At 39.4% G+C, this 17,596-nt stretch overlaps 2 protein-coding genes across 3 annotated transcripts; one reads left to right on the forward strand and one right to left on the reverse strand.

The window, feature by feature from the left end:
* Positions 1-548: 548 nt before the first annotated feature.
* On the reverse strand, positions 549-4,045 carry pin4 (protein (peptidylprolyl cis/trans isomerase) NIMA-interacting, 4 (parvulin)). Its single transcript, XM_061235350.1, has 4 exons — positions 3,898-4,045; positions 3,444-3,514; positions 2,872-2,991; positions 549-1,071 (listed from the first exon to the last, which is right to left on the reverse strand). The coding sequence occupies exons 1-4, from the start codon at positions 3,932-3,934 to the stop codon at positions 913-915; spliced, it is 387 nt and encodes a 128-aa protein (XP_061091334.1). The 5' UTR covers positions 3,935-4,045; the 3' UTR covers positions 549-912.
* On the forward strand, positions 3,248-8,000 carry nek12 (NIMA-related kinase 12). Of its 2 annotated transcripts, none has more exons than XM_061235348.1 (4): positions 3,248-3,323; positions 5,546-6,749; positions 6,877-7,077; positions 7,485-8,000. In XM_061235348.1, exons 2-4 carry the CDS (start codon positions 5,576-5,578, stop codon positions 7,637-7,639), a joined length of 1,530 nt encoding a protein of 509 aa, XP_061091332.1. In that variant the 5' UTR covers positions 3,248-3,323; positions 5,546-5,575; the 3' UTR covers positions 7,640-8,000. The 2 variants fall into 2 exon arrangements, with proteins under 2 accessions (XP_061091332.1, XP_061091333.1); XM_061235349.1 differs by lacking the exon at positions 3,248-3,323 and adding an exon at positions 5,129-5,188.
* The last annotated feature ends 9,596 nt before the right edge of the window (positions 8,001-17,596 follow it).

Raw genomic sequence — 17,596 nt, forward strand, 5'->3', positions numbered from 1 at the left:
AATACGCAATCAGCCATAAGAGAGCAGTATTTATGTCTCCAGTAGCAGTAAATAATGATGTAGAAGCACCCAGAATCATGAATTTAGTCATGAAAGTATAGTATCAACTCCTTAAAATCTATATTTCTCTGCCATCTGATATCTATTTTTGGCTTTCATCTAGCCTGAATACATTTTAGTATATGTATTGCTTTTCAGTTTAAACTGGTCTAATAACTTTGTGATTTTTAATTTTTTATTGAATAATTTGTTATCGTTTTCATAAATATCCCATAAACTGCAGGCCACCAAGTATAAGAGCAAAAATGTAAATAAAACATTAGGTATAATGGAAACTAATACAATTCCATCTCAGAAGCATGGGAATAGTTTCTCCTCACAGTATCAAATTTTCACCAAGTACATGTGCTAGTTGTAGCACCTACCACATTTACAGTGATTGTTAATGGTCTTGCCATTATGATGCGGCATTTCCTGCTTGCACTTAACTGTGCCAGCATACTAAGTGAATAAACCGGTTTTAACTGTCAAAAATAAAGGTCAGAAAAGGCTGTCATCTGTGATTTTATTTCAACAGGTCTTGAATTTGTATTTGGTTTACCGCAGAAGTGCACAAAGTGAGGAGGAGGCATATTGAGAGAATTGGCAAAATTGTATAGTCCCACACACACTGGGAATATAGATAAGGTCCACCTAATATTCACTAACTGTGCTTGACAGCTTTGGAAATAAATTTGCCAAACTGGAAAAACACGAAGTCAGTCATTTGGTTTTCATCTTTCATTCACTCTTCAAGGGATTGGCTAAAAATATGCAGACAAAATGGCAAATTCACATCGCTTCAACACTTCGGTAAGACCAAAAAACTGGTACACTCATCAAAGAATGTTCTTGGGTTGGCAGAAGTTCTCATCATTTTTTGCCCTCCACCATGATAATGTGATAGCCAAACTTTGTTTTGACAGGAGGGTCTGTGTACACAGGTTTGTCCATTGAGCTGACTTGCAGGGCAAAGGCTGCATCCTGGAATGGTCCCACCATGGACCCTCTTGTCATCCAGCCAAGGTCACCCTGTCACAGAAAGAGACACAACATGCTCTTACACCTTTAGTATAACGCACCTTTAGGCTACTGCAATAGGGGTACAGCCACCATTTGTATAAGAAACATTTCTGTTGTATTGTCTAAATTCTCATCCACAATTTATATTTAAATTGAAATATAATTTTGTCCTTGAAAGAATCGCACACATCTCTGTTTCAACTTAACTCCTGAGAGATATTTAAAATATTCTCCTTTTTGGATTTCATGCCATGAAATCAAAATATTTAATGACATTACAAAAAAATGAGGCTATGGTAATTCCGCTTTAAGTTTTAAATACATTTTAGTGTTATTTATACAAGGTCGCCAAGTACAGAATAAAAACATGTCACTGCTTAAATCAGAATGCTGAAATGGATTTATCTATAGCTCTGAGCATGGACGAAGGAATGTAGTCAGAAATTCCTTTGATCAACATCTCAATTTTTATTTTAAAGCTGAAATAATTACAAAACCCAACCAGCTTTAAAAAATACAAATGAATTGAAACTGTTCTCAGTATTTAATCAAGGCGCAACACCTTCACAGTTTTCCAAAACAAAAATGATCATACATATCATACAATGTTGCATTGCATGAAGACCTTTGAACCACCACATGCACACTGCAGAGCACCTAGCTCCATCTAGTGGAATACAGAGGACACTGGCATTGGTTTTTAGAGGCGGTTGAATGGAAGGGACAACTTATTGTAAAGATAATGGAAGTGACAATCAACAATAGAACAGCAACTGGAAGTGAATGGTGGAGAACTGTTCCAATGAGGGAGAAGTTATGAAGTTGATAATTGTCAGACTGATTGGGTTAGGGAAGCCAGATTCTGATTTTGCCAAAGATCAGAGCTGAGCCCGTGTTTGTTACATTTCCCTCGCGCCAGCATCCGCACTGGATTGAAAATATGCAATGGAATCTTTGTCAATGGCAATACAAGCAGCAGTGCTGCACCTTATATAATTGAATGTGAGGAGTTAAATGTATTCCTCCGTACAATTGTCAGTAGAAAAATAAATGCAGGTACGTCTTTGTTTCAAATAGATAGTTTAATATAGTAGAGGAACTAGTGGTTCTGTTCCCAAAGTACAGATCAACAAGAACTAGCAAATGAGGCAGAATGTCACCCTGTCCCTCAATGGAGACAGTGGAACAAATGGCCATTGTCATATATTAAAACACATCACAGAGAGGTACTGATCAAAGAGGTACATTTCACAGGATTGGGGGCTAGACAGGGTTGTAGATTGACCAAACAAAGTGAGATGCTTCAGGGGGGGTTGCCTGTAGTGGACTTGCCTCCCATGTTTTCCAACAAAATGTTTCTAAAGGTTAACGTGGTAGTGGTGGTTTTAAGTATAAGAAGCATCAAGGCATGAAACAGAAAAGTGATATCCAAGTTTTCTATTTGATGCCCTGATCTTGACAACATAGTTTTGACCAGTATTTGAAATATATCTTTACTTTTAGTTTCATAATTGCAAGTTTCAAATTCAAATATTGTGTTCCAAAGTCACTGGGAGATCACTCTGTATAAAGTAACAGTCCTGTAACTACCAAGAGCAAATGGAAATGTACTTTCGGGAAAAAGGTAGCTAGGAGGGGTTTAAAGAATTACAGGGAACTTAACCCTACCGGGAGGATCTGTGTGCTGCCAAAGTAGTCACAGTCAGTTAAAGATACAGAATACAAAGCTCAGTATGAGTGCAAGCAGGTTCAAGCAGATCCAAGAAAACTTTTTTGTCTTTTTAATAAACTCCAATTTTCCAAACTTACGCCTTGTCTGGCTTTATCTTCACTGTACTGCGATGCCACCTCACTAAACCGAACACCTGACTTGAGTTTCTCCATTGCCTCCATACATTTTCCATGCTTTTCACAAAGGATATGTCGAACCTGTGAACAGATCACATTACATTAAAACAAATTAATTTGAAGAACGAATCCAAAGATTTAATATGCCACTGACAACAGTACAACCACACTGTTTAGGCTTAAAGAAAATGTATTAAAATGTATTTAAACATACAAGAAAGTCACACCATTCCCACATAATATAGAAATGTATAGACATACTGAGCTATTAACAACCCTCTATTTAGAAACCATGAAAAGGGAACATTATCACCTTAACGTATATTTGAACGCATCAAATTTCACCAGCGCTGAACACATGTTTGGCATTGCCCACTGACCAGATGCTCTCCACTGCCTGCTCTCTTGTTCAGGTAACTTAACAACGCACGCTGCCTGAGCGTCTGTCAAGTAGGCTGAAGCTTTATATTGTCTGGCAGAAAATTTCCAAACAACCGAAAAGTTTATCGTTAAAACTATTTCAATAACCACACCTTAACAGCGGTTCCTCCTTTTTCTTTCTTCTCTTTCTTATCGGCGTCACCGGTTCCTGAAGCACCTGCGCCTGTGTAAAACAAAGAAAAGTCTCATTCTAAATTAATCCGTAGTTCCTCTATTCAGCCAAGTTAGCTAGCCGGTCATATACCAAGTTGAAAATAGACCTCCTACACTAAGGTACCGCTAGCTTGCTAACAGAGCCAACTTGACATGCGTACACATATAACGTGATATTTTAGCCAGAGATATTATATTGTATATAACACGGATTGTTAACGAACTATGTCACTTAACAAGGTAACAATCAAGGAGATAATTATGTTAGCTAACGATTAGAATAGCTTAATGTTTGAAGACAGCTAGCTAAATTGCACGTTTACTGTTATGATATACAATGATTTATCGTTCGTTATGTCTCAAAATTAGTTGATTTAATCAACACGTATCTACCTTTCCCAGCCCTGCCACCTTTTCCTTTTGGTGGCATTTCACTTATATTTGATTTCTTGGCAAGGCCAAAAATTCACGATTCAGTTAGAAATTCGACTTCACTGGAAAGTGGACCCATATCAAGGGGGTTAGCGTGAAGCCTGTTAGGATAATTTGGTATTTGTATTTATTTAGCAAAAAATAACGATTACTGTGAAAACGAAACGAAAAGGAACTGAAAATTGTATTTAATGCTTTTAAAAAATGTTCCATTTTCAGCATAACTAAAATTGCGTTGGTTATATTTTGGTAGACTAATGACGTCATTGTAAGTGTATAAGGACCTTGGATGGCGTTGCAGAAAGAATGCGGGGAATTATAAAATAGAATAAGATATCTGCTGTTGTACCAAATAAACAAACCACGGATTTCGATACTGACTGTCATTTCATTTTTATAATAACAGTGTCTAATCCAAATTCAATTTCAAATGGTTAAAAGCCATAAATAACTGATTTCAAGACAGTATTTCTTGCCTTTTTAGTAGCAATGGTTTGTGTAAGTTAACTAATTTAACCAGGCACACATAGTTACAGTCGGCGGCTAACGTACGTAGGGAGGGCAAAGTGGAGCTTTAGAATGTAGACCGCTGTGTGTGCACGTGAGCTCGCCAATACATTTCTCACAGAAAACTTTTTTACTTCACAGTAGTGGTGATCAAACTTAAGTTACAGGCAGGTCGTTCTGCAATACAGAGACTAAGTTGAATTGTTTATCCTGGTTCTCTACTACTAGTACAACACAATAGCAGTGTGAGCATAGCTAAGCTACCTAAATATCCATGGCAACAGTGCCACTGGTCGCACGAACTACAAAAAACTGGCCAAGCTTGATTGTAAGGTAGCGAACACGTGTTTACGCCCAGGGGATTTTTCTAGTTTAGCTAGCCTAGTAGTAGCAAGAAAAAGACAGGTAATCTAGGCGATTTGTTAGTCTAGCGAAAGACGGAGATTGTATAGCTATGCTAGCTAATTAGCTATGGAATCATTTACCAAACTTTTTTCTAACGTAATTCAAAATCAGCCAGTATAAGGTGAAAATACACATAGAAATCCAACAGCACTTTATGATTAACGTTTGTTAACTAGCTCATTGTCCTTCCAACCCAATAAGCGAAAATGGGCGGGTGCAGCTCAGGAGGCTGAGCCAAGCTCCGTAACCATGGAGACAAGGAAACCAAAATACAGACAATGGAAAATGAGCAAATAACAGTTAGATAGAGATAACGTTACTTGTGATAACACCGCAAATCGTAAGTACAAATTGGGCCTGGCTTTGTAGTTAGTTTAAAACGAACTTTTAATTTCAGTGATGCAAATGCCAAGCGAACGTTAGATGGTTATAGTTAGCTGGCTAGCTAGCAATAAGTTATAGCAACAATACTTGCTTGACGGCCAGTGAGCTCGCTATTCACTAAACTTTAGTCTAAAGTAAACAGCTTAGCTAGCAAGTCGGTTAATTTTTTTTGTTTGAAGTCGTAGCTTCAGCTGACAATAACACTGATAATCAGATGAGACAGGCAGTGTTCTTTCTAACGTTATATTAATAAAATAAAAAATATATATATTTTAAATATATATTTTAATCATAATGCACGTTACCTTTGCAGTGATTTTCAACATTTCCCGAAAAGCATGCAATGGATATGTACGAGAACGTTCTTTCGATTGGCCGGGGATCAAGTTCAGTGGTGTTTCTGATGAAACACAACTTATCCAATAAACTATGTGCCGTTAAAAGGATAGAGATTGTAAACTCGCGGAAAAGCAGGACCAAAGAGGCGGTGCAGCAAGAAGCTGAAATATTGAGGAAACTGAAGCATCCGCATATTGTTGCTTGCAGCAATAATTTCTTCGACCCGCACAATGAATTCATCTACATTGTGATGGATTACTGTGATGGAGGGACTTTAGACGATCGAGTCAAAGAGAGAAAGGAGGAAGAATATTTTGCAGAGTACATTGTCATGGCCTGGTTTGTACAGGTTGCTATGGCAGTGAATTTTATACATTCAGAAAAAATCCTTCACCGGGATATCAAGACCTCCAACGTCTTTCTAACAAAGAGAGGCGTGGTGAAACTGGGTGATTTTGGAATATCGAAAGTGATGAAGAACACATTAGACATGGCCAGCACTTGTGTTGGAACACCAAGCTATATGAGCCCAGAACTTTGTCAGGATGTTCCCTATAGTTCCAAATCTGATATCTGGGCTCTTGGGTGCTTGCTGTTTGAGATATGCACCCTCAAACCACCATTTACTGCTAAAAACCTCATCAGCTTGTTTTACAAGATTGTCAAAGGGGAGTACAACAAGATTCCTGAGGTGTTCTCTGAAAACTTCTTCACTCTAATTAAAAAGATGCTCTGCTTATCTCCAGAGGACAGGCCCAGTGCTAGCTGCATCCTGAATATAGCATATGTGCAGGAGCACCTTGGACAGTTCATTAAGCACCAAGAGACCCAGCTAACAAAGTGCAATTCTGTGGTGCGACATGGTCAGAGAAGTGACTGTGTCAATAATGATTTGCCAGCTGTGGACCACAAGAGCAAAACTACAGCCAACGAATTTCCGAGATCTGGCAAGAGCAGAGTGAATTCAGCCCCAGCAAAACTGCAGAAGGAAGAGGAGGAGGAGGAGGATATCCCGAGGAGTGATGGTAGAGAGGAAGAGGGCAGTGTGGGCGAGCTCTCTGACTACTCCGAAGACTTTGAGGAACAAGACAGCTTGTCTTCCATTGAGGAGAACATTGTAGGAGAATCGATGGCTGTGGTGGGCGTGCACAGTGGGGAGGCTTCCGAAGAATTGGAAGGTAAGGTAAAGAGAGACCTTAAATAGGGACATAATATCCATAAACTAATATCCTCTCAAAGTTTATTGATGTATTTTTTAAAAAGAGGAAGCTCGGTGCAACCCTTAACCCATGACCCTGACTGCAGCTGTTCGCGATGACGTGGACCTTAGTGAGTACCCTGATGACTTTGAGGACGCTGATGATGAGGACCTGGTAGAGGTGGTCTGCAACGCCAGGTGTGCCATGGAGCTGACAGCGGAGAATGATGCTTTTGAGGAGGAGCTGCAGCAAGGAGAAGGTGGCAGGTTGTCTGCAACCATCAAGACCCTGCGAGAGAAGTGTGTGGGTAAGTGTGCCACAGGACTGACAAGAGTAAAGTCACCATATGCAAATACAATAGTTTTTTTTGACATAAACAACTAATCAGATTTTCACGCAAGATACATTTTTTTATTATATTTTTTTCAAATGACTCACTTTTATTCTGAGAAGTAATGCCTAATGTAGGCTACATTCTTGATACTGTAAGGAATGTAATATACACAATTTATCTAATGAAAAATATTATCTGTGGTTTCTGGTTCTACATTTAGTATGATTTTATTAAAGCACGGGTACATCAAAAAGTAGTAAAAGTATCCAAATATAAAATTGTCCAGAAAAGGGTTGTGCAATACTGATTGAGAGACACAAAGCAAATGTCAGACTGTTCTTCGCTGCTTTTAATAATTTTAAATGGCACTGTGTTTACAGAGGACGTTGGAACCATGCTTTACGAGGAGATTAGCTCACACTTCCTTAAAGGCTTGACCCCAGATGACCTGCAGCCACACTTTAAACACAGGTTAGGACCAGACCACCTAGAAACCTGCTATATCATATTCAACATGGATCAAGAGACACCATAGACATCTGCCTTGAGTATTCGAAGAGAAAAAGGAATTATATCCCAATAAGTATCATGGGGATTAATGGAATGGGGTTGATTCTAATGTGCATTCATTTGTTGTTTTCAGTTATTTTGAAAACAGTCATAAGGACAACTTTATATTGAGTGGATGATTTGGGATTTGTTTATAATTTGAATATACATAGAAAGTATTCCACACAGGGCTTATTTTAGCTGTGTATTTTTATAACTGTCCCAGAATAGACAATTAGACAGGTGAATGAAATGCTGTCATATTTAGTTTATTGGATTGGCTTATTTTTTAAAGCCCCTCTTCCTTTGTACGGAGACAACTTGGAATATGAGAGATTCTGAGATGTAGAAATCTTCTGAAGTATTCATTTTTTGTTTATTTATAGATTGTCAGTCATTTAGTTATTAGGTACTGTATGTTGGCTTGTACATAAATAAAGCATTTTATGTTTACAGGACTGCTGTACAAAGTACATTGTTTGGTTCCTTTTGACTGTTGGAATCATATCAGAAAACCAAAGATTTTAAACCAAATTATATTATATTATTCCGTAGCTTTGGTCTGTTTCAAAACGTGTGAATGCACACAAAACAATGGATGTCGGGAATGTGCTTGTTGCAATATAACGACATATAGGCAATATCATAATACGGTGATTTCATATGTGACCTGCTCCGTATTTTGGGTTTTTACTATCAACTCGAAAGAGGAGAATTGTAAGCTTTCTAACGATACCAAAGTTATATATCTGCTCCAGATATCAAGGGAGTTGTGTCCCGTTTCATGTTGAGTGCAGCCGAACCATGTTTTGAGAAAAACGGCTTCAAAGTTTCGTCGCGAGATGGCAGTTACGTGAGGATGGGAGACTACATACACTAACGAAACTCTGTGGCTCATCATGGTTTATGTTGTTAAGGAAGGTCCTATTTTATGGGTGTCTTAAATGAGTGTAAAAATAATTACTTAAGATAATTAGAAAGGCATTGATGCTGCATTCTTTTGCACATTTGCCCTTTCTTAACTTGGTGCGTGCATGTAGCGCGCGCACACACACACTCACACACACACACACACACACACACACACACACACACACACACACACACACACACACACACACACACAATACCTGAGTGTATGTCAAGTCTGTGAAAATGGTATGGATAATCATTTTTCGGAATTTATTGTGTGAGAAAAATACTTGTGCATGTGTCCTGTAGGTGGCGGTAGACAGCCATACAAACGAAAAGGCATTTTACTCAGGGACTATGATAAAGATGAGAAGATGAAAAGGGCTTTCTCAGATCTCTGCATGTCTTTTTTGATTAAATTTTAAGAGTTCATTCTTTTGCAAAATATTACACTTGAGATTTTCATCACACTTCCAAAAGAACTGGGTTAAGTCATGCTTTTATATAACAGCATATGCTGATAGATATACAGTATAGTAGAAACTTTGGTCTGTTTGAAGCAACATTTAGTGACGCAAACACAAATGAACTAATAATAACAGAATCTGAAATTGCAAGTATCTAATACATAATAAGTGTATTATGTGTTTAGTATGTCATGTTAGTCAGTTATTAGTCATTTCATGAAGGCATCTAAGAAAAATATAAATGGAGCAGAAATACTTGGCATAAGACATATGTGGCAGTTTATGTCATAATATAACATTTAAGGATAACACTTTACTTGAACTCCTCACCATAAAGCTGACATAACACTGTCATACACAACATAACAGCTGTCACAAGATGGCATAACAGATGATGTCGGTTGATGTCAATTGTTATAAAACTGTCATACATTTATTGGTAAATGTTTTGACAGATCATCATACAATACTGATAAAACTATGACTGTTTTATAACATTTGCCATAACCTCACATCATCTGTTATGTCAACTTGTGACAGTTGTTATGTCATGTGTATGACAGTTTTAAGAAGTTTGCCATAGATTCACATTTTAACTGTGATTAACTTGACAGTTGGGGAGCATAGTGGCACTGTTCTCCTCACTTTAGATTTACACTTATTGCTGTCTGCTACCATTATTTATTTGCCATATATTTGCATCTGGAACATTTATACTGATGATAATTTACTGAGGTAATTAAGGTTACCCTGGCCTACCTTGGAATTGAATCAAAGACCATCAAGCTACAACCATAAAGTCTACGTACCTGTCTGAGGCCTGGCTTGCCGTGACCCGCTGATGGACGATGCTCTTTACTCAAAATCAATGGATTTCAATCACAGAGTTCAACAAACAATCAACAGACCTCCCTGGTGCCTATTTCAGAGCCCAAAACACAGGCGGCATAGTGAGGGACAGAACAGTAATCCTCTCTCCTTTGAAATGGGCTGCAATTAGAACAGAAACAAACTCGAGCATCAGAAGTGTGTGAGTGCCTCCGAAAAAAACCCGCTCTGCTCTCACACTGCCGCGTCATACCCACCAGGATTGGATTTAATTGGCGTTCTTGTAAGGGTTCTCTCCCCGCGGGGGGTCTGCAGAGGATGCAACAGGCCCAAGACCAGCTGCACCAAGTTGGGGAGACAGTGACAGACGACCTTGATAACTCACCAGACAGCCCTAGCCTGCAGCCAGTTACACACTACACAAAGGCTCTTATGAAATACCAAAGCCATATACTGGGGCCAGAAACAATAACTGGTGAATTGATTAAATTGTTCAATAAATTAAAGAAAGTCACTCAGGTCCACATTGTGGTATCTGTGAGACTCATAAAATGCAAGGAAAAAAAGATTAGACTTAGGCTTCTTTCTCTGCCTTAGGTTTAGTGGAACGTGCAAGTGCATTTAATTGAATTGGTTGAATCGATAGATGCCAATTTAAAAAAGGGGGACACGCAACCAAAGTAAATGAACAGTACGCTGTGGAGAAACAAAAAGCAATGCATTTTGGTGAGATGTTTGGAAAACAAAATTCTACACAATGGGCTTTGGAGGCAGAGCAGAGTGGTAGAATTTATAATGAGTTGGGCACGTGCTGCAGAACTGTGGCACACACGGGTGTGATGGAGCAGGCCATGGTTCACTCGGGTAGTGTGATTCCCAGCCACCTGGGTATTCATGTGAAATGAGCGGAATGGATGAATGCTGCCTGAGGCACATAGAAAGTCCCACAGAGAAAATAGAAAAATTTGCACTGCACTTGAACTTGCGTGTGGCTGGGTCCGTGGGGCTGAATAGAACGTCTTTCCATGAAAAATTCAAAATGAATCCCGCTGAACGCATCTCTGTTCCTCCAGGTTATGGTTCCCTGGGGAAAGGGTGAAAACATTAGCTGAGGACCTAGACAGATGAAGCCCTTAAAAATCTCAGAAAGCTTGATACATGGTCCGAGCCTCTTCGTTTATTTATTCACAATGCACATTTGGATAAGAGGCGGGAGAGCCGGGTGTGTCAAACCACAGCCTGTGACAGAGCCTGAAACTTGCATTCCTGCCATTGTGGCTCTGTGTGTGTCGCTCTAACGCTGATCAATATTTTATCTGGAGGCATAAAAATGACTCTGAGAGCAAGCCACTTGTTACTGTCGGGCTGCAGAAAGAATGCTCTTACTTTTTATGTTATTAATTAATCTCCCTCTTTCACTCTCTCCCTCTCTTTCTTTTTTTTTTATTCACCAGGGGCAGTGCACATTAATCAAAATTTTAAGTTTCCATATCAATGTAAATGTGCCAGAGATAGCTAAACGAGCTCATGTTCATTTCCTGCATGTCTTTGGACTTTGGGAGGAGACCCACACAGACATGGGGAGAATATGCTAACTCTATACAGAGGGACCCAGGTAGGGCTCGAATCTTCTTGTTGTGAGGCAACAGTGCTATTGACTGCGTGACCATGCCACACCTCCAATATTCGACCAGGAAATATAATGTATAAAAACGATTTCACCTGTGGTAAATGGGCTTGCAGCTATTTGTGACACACACTGCCACAAACACAATTGAGCAAATGCCCTGGTGTCATGGAGCACTTACCTAATGCACACATTAGCAATACAGCTCAGCAAAACCTGACAAAGGCTACAGAGGCATACAAGGTAACATTATTCATCATATTGCTGAGAAGAAATATGAGATTGAGGAAAATTGGAACAATATGTCTCTCTATTTATGGCTAAATGGCTCTTGATAGAATCATTAAATGGTGTAAAAAAAAAAACACCCTTGCGTGGGATTACAATAAGCAAATAAATCAAATTTACCCAGGCTGTCTTCGTGTACCATAAATTCACCTGTATGTTTGACAGTCTTGGGATAGAGTATTAGATTACTGCCAAAGTAGACATAAGAGGATGACTTATGGTGCTTTAATGAGGGAAATCTGTGGTATAACACTTTTACTAGTCTACTCCAAAGCTATGGGACTTCACTGAACAGTATATCCAAATAAAGCACTTGGAACAGTGGTGAATCTTCCCATGACTGACCAGCCTGCCAAGACTTCATCAAGGGTGCAACAACAACTCATTCAGGAAGTCACAAAAGGTCCCAGAAGAATATTCAGAAGAAGCAAGAATTACTGCTAGACAAGAGAAACATTACTACTTGTTTCACATTTGCAAAAAAAACCCTGGATGATTCCTAAGCCTCTTGGAATAATTTTCTATGGACAAATTAGTTAAAAGTGGAATAGGTTCCATTATGTCTGGTGTAAAGCAAATGCAGCAAGAACATAACACCAACAGTGAAACTGTCAGGATTTGGGACAGGGAGAACCAAGAGTCAAAGACGATGTTAAAAAGACAGGCTTCAATGACTGAGGGCAGTTCCAAAACATAATCCACAAACAGGCATTGGTCCTGATCCAAGCAGACAAGTACATAAATGGTAGACAGAGTGTATTTGGGAAACAGGCAAAGTTCAAAAACCAGGAAGTCTAAACAAGCAAAGGTACAAGAACAAAAACCAAAACACAAAGTCAGAACAGAGCTGAACTAGACAAAAAAAATAACAGGGCCCAGGTACGGGCTAGAGGAAGCTAGAACTGGGGTAGGGAACAGAATTAGAGAAAGGCAAACTAGCAAGAAACTGAAAAGGACAGGTTTAAATACAATACTAACAAGCACAAAACGATAAACAGGTGGAATCAATGACAAGAGACGGGAAGGAAATACATATAAGGAGTGGGGAGGCAGAGACACAAAATGGGTCACAGCTGAAATAAATGGATGAAGGTGAATGGAGCAGGAAACAGACTACGGAAATCACAGGTTAACAAAAGGCAAAAACGCTGGGGACATAAAACAGATAACAGAAAAACACAGAACCTGACAGAAACATGGTGGTAGTGTGATGGTGTGGGGATGCTTTGTTGCCTTGGGACCTGGATGACTTGCCATTATTCAAGAAATCATGAATTCCTCTCTGTATCAGACAATTAGAGAAAGTCTGAATGTCTGGTCATCTGTCTGTGAACTGATGTGTTCAGAATGATCTGAAACACAAAAGCAAATGGATGAAAAGAAACAAAATGAATGATTTGGAGTGGATAGGTGGTTCCTGACTTGAACTTAAACCACCTTTCTAAATCCTATATTGGCAATCCAACAAGGGGGCCAATGCAGTTGGCTTTAAAGGGAATGGAACATGACATTCTGATTGGTTTATTGCATGTTACACCCAAGACCTATTAATTAACTGAGCCACTAAGACCAGCTCTTTTGAACCTCGTGCCTCACTTTGTGCTTGAACTATCCACCGTGAAACTAGCAAGAGTGCATCGCACCACACGTTTAATGGACCTGTGTGCTGCTCTTTAGACAATTAGACTACTCTTAGACTAGAAGATAGAGCCCTGTGCCTTTCAGCCACAGCAGTTGAAGTATACCTTGTGTGTTAGCCCTGCAGTGGGATGAGCTGGGTCTCTGAACCTGAGGACACACAGAGCCCTGACAGAAGACTATAAATGCACATTGCTGAATAAATCATTTGGGCTGCTTCAGCCCAGTAATTGCTCCTCATTCATCTTTCCTAGCAGGCCAGCAAGTATAAGCCAACACTCAGGCCAGGAGTGCTACTGTGTGACACATAATTAAGCGCATTGTTGTCTGAACCCACACTATTTAGAAGTCAACAGGAAGAGGGTCTTCATCAGCGGTTGGAAGTTGGTTTCCATTTTGTGTGGACTGTGATCAGTGACACTGGATTCTTACTGCACCGTAGCAACAAGATGAAGAAAGAGCATCAGAAGAAAAACACATTTCTATAGCCACAATCTACCCTCAATCTGGGTAACCGAATTAACTATAGCCATACTGAATGATAAAATACAATGAATATTGACAGGTGGGTTGGTTTTGTGTGAAAAGGTTTTAATACCAGATTTAGTGTATTTTTTATTCATCCTTTATTTAGCCAGGAAGGTCCAACATCTCTTCATCCTAGGAGTCCTGGTCAAGATGGCAGCAGAAGTCTAAAAGCTATGTGAGACTGGGTCTGTCGGAGAAGCAGATTGTCTCAGCCCTGCCTACTGAAAGACAGGTCACATGCACCTGCATGAACTAATCAGCCCAGGTGCTTAAAGAGTGCTTGTTTCCACAGTATGGGGCTGAGACAGGGAGAACACTCCAGAGTGCCAGTTTGGTGTTGTTTTATAGAAAGGCAAGACAGCAGAGCTGACTGGCTGAAAAGTGGCCAGCTCCGAGCCCCGAGCTGAAAAGCCGTCGCTCGGTTTAACTTTCTTTTGCCTTTTTTAATTTTAGTTTATTGTGTTAATTTAATATGTTTGCCCGGAACCCATGAGGGGGAGGGCAAATACTTTTTATTATTTATTTTGTGTTGGTGTGGGCACTCTCTCTCCGTACGGCAAATGATGGTGAAAATTGCTGCATCTCCCTCCCAGGGGAGTCACATGGTGTGTGTAAAATAAAAAATTAGAACATTTCACATGGTCATACAAAAGACATTCATATGCATACAAATTTAAACACAAAAGTATTTGAAAAAGAAATAAGCATGTTTGAAAACCGTAAAACAGTCCAGTTTGTATTTAATCAAGGATATGACAAGCGACGACAGGTTTTCGTATGTATGTGTCTGCATGTATGCAATTCATTTTATATGCATGCGCCTGCATGTATGCAATTATCTGATTGTTTATTACCAATCTTACAACATATTCCAGTGCTTTATTCTAAAAAAAAAAAAAACAGAATTAGAGAGAGGGGAATCCGGTCTGATTGAATTCCTATGCTTTGAAAGCTGTAAGCCTGTAAGGTTTTCTTGAACAAGCACTGCCTTTTGCGATAGGAAATGTGTTCTAATCTTGAAAGACTATTCATCATGTTCCATCTGGGAAAGGGGCGGTATCGACAAGACGTGCTCTGTTAGGAATGAACTTGTTAAATCAGGGCTGCTCGACTGTGGTCCACAGGTTCAACTCTCTTCTCTCACCTCTCGGCTGTCTTCAATTACCAGTCAAATAGCGCTTAACGTAGGCCCTTAAAACACTCACTGAAAGTGCACAGAGCACTTAAGTGTGCCATAAGAATGGTAATCTATTCTTCAAGCCACAACCATGCTATGAAGATTACTTTATATGACTTCCATTAAACTGCATGTATCTTCCTCGGTCTTCGTGTTTTTACGCCTCCTGGGTGTTATTTGGGAGAAGTGAATTTCTTTTTAATAAGCTATCATGAAACTTCCAGTGAAGACAATATATCAATGGATTTAGACTCCATTTTAGCGTTCTTTCTCTTCATTGAAATGACCATACATTCTGTATTTATGAGTAAAGTACATTGTATATGGATAACATGAGTCAGAACTCAGAATACAGAAAATAACAGCATTGTGCCATATTTCATTCCAAACTTCTAAATCCAAATCTCACCATGCAGTCAGGTGCATTTGTGGGAGGCTTGTTGAAAAAATGGGATTTTCTCCCATGTTAAGTCAAGAGTTATATCACAAGCTCAGCATGAGTTCCTTACATTCCTGCCTCAGTTACATGCCAAGTGATTGTATCAAAGTGCATACCATTACCCTATCTACAGTTCAGGAAAAATAATCGGCAATACCATTCATTAATTGGCATTTTGGTTTCCTTCCTAGTTTGGTTGAGGCATTCTGGTGGCTATTAATTTAAATAGCTGTGGTGTTACGGACTTGTAGTTATGAAATATTCAGTGGCACGGACAGAATTTCAGGTGAAATGTCTTTTTTCTGCTATATCGGCTCGGATATATACTGTTGCCATTGTGAGTCTGTTGTATACTGTGTTGAGATATCCCAGCATGCTCAGCACCCATTCTCGGAAAGTTTCTGTCAGGTGTTTTTCACCAAGCTGTGAGATCCGGCTTATGAAGCAAATGACTGACAACATGCAGCTCTAGATCTCTCGCAATGAATCTCAATATAGAATTCAAGAAAACACAAGCCACGGGAATCTCCAGTCCTCAGTGCACCACAGACCAATATAAGGTGGATAAAGTAAAAGTCTTGTAAAGAACACAGCCAGCTGCACCCTGCTCATATGAGGTCAAAATATTCTATACACACAGATATCCATGAGGACTTTGTATGATACAGGATGAGTGCAATATGATGAGCACTGTTCAGGAGCCAAAGGCCGACTTTAAGAAGAGTGTTCTATTCTCTCATTGAGTCTCTTCAATAATTGATAGGCTGTCTTACAGTCACTCTTGTGGAGAAAACAGTCCGCAACTAGTGTGCTGGGCATTCACAGTGTGGAATAGAAGAAAGTGGTAGCAGTCTGTACTTCTAATCTGCTCTGTCACAACCCCAAGTAATAGCACAGGTCACAAGCCAGTTGTTTCCTTTTTACTTCCCATTATTTTCTGAGGATCTCAAGCACATTATATCATGAAACATCCTTCTTGTAAAAGGAAAAATGATCAATTTACTCAATTATTTTAAATAACAAAAAAGACAAAAAACAGGCACCTCCATACCAGTATATTCTTCGTCACACCATCAACTCCAGCCTTCACCTCCCCAGCCTATTACCCAGCCCCCAGAATTAGCCTCACCCATTAAACTGTCTTTGGGTAGCATTACCGTGTTTGTTTGAGCATCCAGCATTACCTCAAAGCTTGTTTTGTATTTAGAGAAATGTTTTGTATTGTTTTCGTCTTGTTGCCTGTCCACACCTTTGTTCATTAATCACCCTGCACTTGCTTCCTGACTCATGGATGAATCATCACACTCTTTGCAAGGGTGGCACAAAGACAGCCCTTAGTGAGCTCAATAAACAAAGCAAGTATCAGGAGTTTGCCAAACCTCATTGCAATTATGACTGGAGGAGAGTGCTATGGTCAGAGGAGACCAAAATGAAGATTTTCGGCAAACACACCATCGACATGTTTGGTGGCAAAAGAGGAATGCATACAAGAAGAAGCACCTCATACTTACTGTCAAATACAGAGGTGGGTCATTGTAGTAGAGATATTTTCCTGTCAGTAGTCCATGGGCAACTACTTAAAAACAATGGCATAATGAATTAAAATAGTACCAACAATTTTGTCAGAAAATCTGGTTTTCTTTGCAAGGACACTGGGACTTGGTCTCAGGTAAATTGTCCAGTAAGACAATGACTCCAAACATACATCAAAATCCACACATAAATGGTGAAGTGAAAACAACATCCATGTTCTGCAATGGCCATCTCAATCTCCAAATCACATGCAAAAGCTGTGGTCTGAACTGAATAGTGGGGTCCATAAGCACAAGTTTCCTCCTGCATGGAGGAATGTTTAAAAAATCTCTCCAAATGTGTTCTCTACCCTTATAGGAAAAGACTCATGGCTGTCATCTTTGCCTGGGATGTGCCTTTGGTTGATTCAATTGAATAATTAATAAAGCACACTACTTCACATATGTTGGCATATGTTGGAAAAGGCTTGTCAATAACTATTATTTTTAGTTTATGGTATTTTTATG

The sequence above is a fragment of the Conger conger genome, chromosome 3 (assembly GCF_963514075.1).
Source record: "Conger conger chromosome 3, fConCon1.1, whole genome shotgun sequence".
Classification (NCBI taxonomy): domain Eukaryota; kingdom Metazoa; phylum Chordata; class Actinopteri; order Anguilliformes; family Congridae; genus Conger; species Conger conger.